The sequence below is a fragment of the Tupaia chinensis genome, unplaced genomic scaffold, assembly GCF_000334495.1.
Source record: "Tupaia chinensis unplaced genomic scaffold, TupChi_1.0 Scaffold000214_1, whole genome shotgun sequence".
NCBI classification, from domain to species: domain Eukaryota; kingdom Metazoa; phylum Chordata; class Mammalia; order Scandentia; family Tupaiidae; genus Tupaia; species Tupaia belangeri.
This window is the reverse complement of record NW_006159689.1, coordinates 502,721-506,064: the sequence shown is the minus strand read 5'-3', so window position 1 is coordinate 506,064 and position 3,344 is coordinate 502,721. Positions and strand designations below refer to the sequence as shown.

At 63.0% G+C, this 3,344-nt stretch overlaps 1 protein-coding gene across 1 annotated transcript in view; it reads right to left on the bottom strand.

The window, feature by feature from the left end:
- Positions 1-1,525: 1,525 nt before the first annotated feature.
- Positions 1,526-3,344, bottom strand: part of LOC102477414 (uncharacterized) — a 16,127-nt gene continuing 14,308 nt past the window's right edge. Inside the window, exons 6-9 of the mRNA XM_014587449.2 lie at positions 3,273-3,339; positions 3,082-3,183; positions 2,820-2,848; positions 1,526-2,389 (exon numbers count right to left, since the gene is read on the bottom strand). Of these exons, the coding sequence (XP_014442935.1) occupies positions 2,219-2,389; positions 2,820-2,848; positions 3,082-3,183; positions 3,273-3,339 (369 nt within the window). The 3' untranslated portion in view covers positions 1,526-2,218. The remainder of the gene's footprint in view (positions 2,390-2,819; positions 2,849-3,081; positions 3,184-3,272; positions 3,340-3,344) is intronic.

Below are 3,344 nucleotides of genomic sequence, written 5' to 3'. Positions count from 1 at the left end.
CCCGCCGGGCCGAGGTGGCGGGAGAGGCCTGCGGCCGTCCCGGCGCGCACCCCGGCCCAGCCCACGGCAATTCTGGCCGGCGTTTGTCCTCTCCCCGCGAGTCCCGCCGGGGAAGGGGAGGTGCCGAGCCTCCCGCAGCCTCGCCCCCTGCACCCGGGCTGCCTCCCGCCTCCTGCGCGCCCGCCGCGCCTTCCCTGCGGTCCCCCCACGTCCGTGCGGCGCCCCAGCCCGTGCCGGGACCCACGACGGCACTTGCAGTCCCCGCACGTAAGGAGCAGAGCCGGCTGGAGGAGGACAGGCCGTGTCGCCTTTCCGGGAGGAGCCCCGCGCACCCCGGAGGGCCAGCACCGCGGGTCGGAAGTGGAGGTGACAGCCTCTACCGCCTTTTGGGACTGAGCCCTCGGCCTGTGGGGTCGCCTCTCTTGGGGCAGTAATGTCAGGGTCGACTTAGAAGCACCAGCTGGTGTCCCCGAAGACGCTGCTATGGACTGGGTCTCTGGTGAGAAGTCCCCACTGTGTGACTGGAAGTCACAAAACTATTCTGTGGTTTGTGGAGTGAAGTAGGAAAACTACACTTTGGCAGAAGTCTGGGGCCTAACCGCCTGCTGGAGAGCAGACCTGAAGGCGTTGTGTCCCCCGTCGCCAGGCCGTGGGCTGGTGGCCACGGTGCCATGCAGTCAGGGCTGTCGGAGGCCCAGCAGGGCTGCGAGGGCGCCAGCACCGGGACAGAAACAAAAGACGACCAAGAGTTCCTTTTGTCAGCTATTTTTCCTTTTCCTTTTTTTAAGAGAGATTTTTGCTACAGGGCAGAGAGAGAGAGACAGAGAGACAGAGAGACAGAAAGCAAGAAATCACCCCCTGGGGGACAGCCGTGCTGCAGTCCCTTCTCCAGCCTCCCCTGGGAATTTTGGGCACGCACACCCCACTGAGTCCGTGACTCGGACCTCGGTCGGCCATGCGGGGACCTAGCGGCATAACCGTTAGCCATCTGCTTCTGGTGTTCTGCGTGGACTGCCACCCAGAGCCTCATGCTTTGAGACCAGGCACCCGTGTGCACATACAACCTAAAAGCTTCGCCGAGTTCCCTGTGCTCTGATTTCCTCTTCCCCTTTTAAAGTACTGCTGGGCAGGGCCCATTTCTTTTGAAGATGCACTAGTCTGGAACCGCAGTCTGGAACCTGCTGTAGGAGAGCAGGAATTCGTAGGCGGGGAAGCGGTGCGATGGCAGCAGCCACGAGTGTCCGCAAAAACGTCGCTGTGCCTGAGGGCGACGTCTCCTTAGGTAGTGCTCGGGTCAGACCCACCTAGACGTCCAGCGGGAAGGCAGTCACCTCGCTGTCACTGACACAGCCTCCTGGATGCCTAGGTCAGGGCCGGAAGACAGAGCATTCACCGTAGCAGTACACAAAGCAGGGAGAGCACGTGAGAACGCCAAAAGCAAACATGTTTAGTGTTTCATGGTTTATAAGATATTTTCACACATATGCTTTTATAAGAATTATTTTATTTAACTTTATATTTTTTAATTTGACCAGAGAGGGACAAGGTGAGAAAGAGAGAGGGGAAGTGAGAGCGCAAGCTGCCAGGTCTGGGACTCAAACCACGGCTGGCCACGTGGGGTCCAGCACCCTTACCCACCACGCCACCTGCTGGCCCCCTCACACAACGTCTTTAATCAGAACGAGCCTGGGGGAAGCGCAGTTCAGAGGTGGAGCCCTGCCCGGGCTCACACAGTAAGTGGCAGCGTTGGCCATGGGACCCTGACCCCCGCCCTGCCTGCTGGGACAGTACTGGGGAGGAGGTGACCAGGGCACGAGCTGCACTCGGACCCAGCAGTGTCTCCACCCCAGCCTTTCTCTAGAGGGAAAAGTGAACCTCACTGAGGGCCCCCCCAGATTCATGGGTTGAAGTTTGATTGTAACAGAATTAAGAGGGTAAAAACTTAATTTGACTCTTGTCGAAGGGTGGGGCCTCTGAGCAGAGACTAGGGTTAGTGGGGTCCCCATGGTTTAACCCTACTGTTTTCATACAGAGGGGCATGGGGGCGCCATACACACTGCACTGGCTCAAGCTCTGGCCACAATGCCTGCGCCCTCGGGCCTCTGCAGGGGGCTCCGCTAACAGGAAGACCCTCACCATGACCTGGACCTCCAGATGAGCTGAGTAACCCTCAGTTGTCACCCGTCTGCGATTCTGGAACCGAGCAACAGTGCGTGGCCTAGAGCTGGCCAGCACCGCAGAGCAGAGCGGGCGCCCACAGAGCAGAGCGAGCGCCCACAGAGCAGAGTGGGCACCCACAGAACAGCAGGTGCAGACAACGGCTGTGAGCAGAGACACTGAGCAGCCCCTGGTCACGCTGGGCTTTCAGACTCACGGGGGTCCTCCACACCTGCGGGTAGGAAGGAGGGGAGCTACTGCCTGCTCCTCAGCCCAGCCAGACCCAGAGCAGCACCCACAGAGCTCCCTCTCCGCCCATGCCGCAGGGCCAGTCCTGCCCCCTTCAAGCCTGGGACGTGGGCTCCTGCCAGGGGACGCTTTTGGGGTGGGAAGGTGGGGCTGGGGCTGGAGGCTGGGAGAGGGCGGCCTCCCACCCTGCCCCAGCTTTGGTCTCAGGCACTTCAGCCATGCCTGGGAGCACCTGAACTCCCCCTTCCCGTCCACCCCACAGTCACCTGGGGCTCCCCACAGTCACCCGGGGCCCCCCACAGTCACCCCGGTTCCCCCCCGGGTCACCTGGAGCCCCCACAGTCACCTGGGCCTCCCCGCAGTCCCCTGGGGCCCCACGCCCCACTCCCAGTCCCCCGGGTCCCTCCAGTCACCTGGGGCTTGCTCATAAGCTTTCTCAGCTCTGGCTATGGAGAGAAAGAACACAAGGGGGCAGGGGTGAGAGGAAGGTCCCGTCTCCCATCTCTCCCCCTCCATGAGCCTTTTCCCTGTGGTCTCCCCGTGTCTGGGATCTGCAGGCCCATGGGGGTGCAGTGGGGTGGGCCCTGGGCTGGGGGACAGGGCCCCCTCAGCAGCTGCCCCCAGGAACAGCCCTGTGGGCCGGTGGAGGGCCACTCCCGGGCGTCCCGCGCCTACCGGGAAGGTGCTTCTTCAGCATCACAGCACCGGCCACCAGGAGCACCGCGGCCAGGACGGCGGCCACAGCACCGGCAAGGGCTCCGTGGCCAGAGGGCGATTCTGTGGGAGGCAGACGGGCACCCCACACCATGGGGCCAGCTCCAGGGTCCGGGGCCCCTGCCCCCGCCCTGCCCAGCCCTGCTCCTCACCCCAGGCCACGGCGAGTGTGTGGTTGAGGCTGGCGTGTTGCACGTGGCAGGCGTAGGCGGCCTCCTCACCCG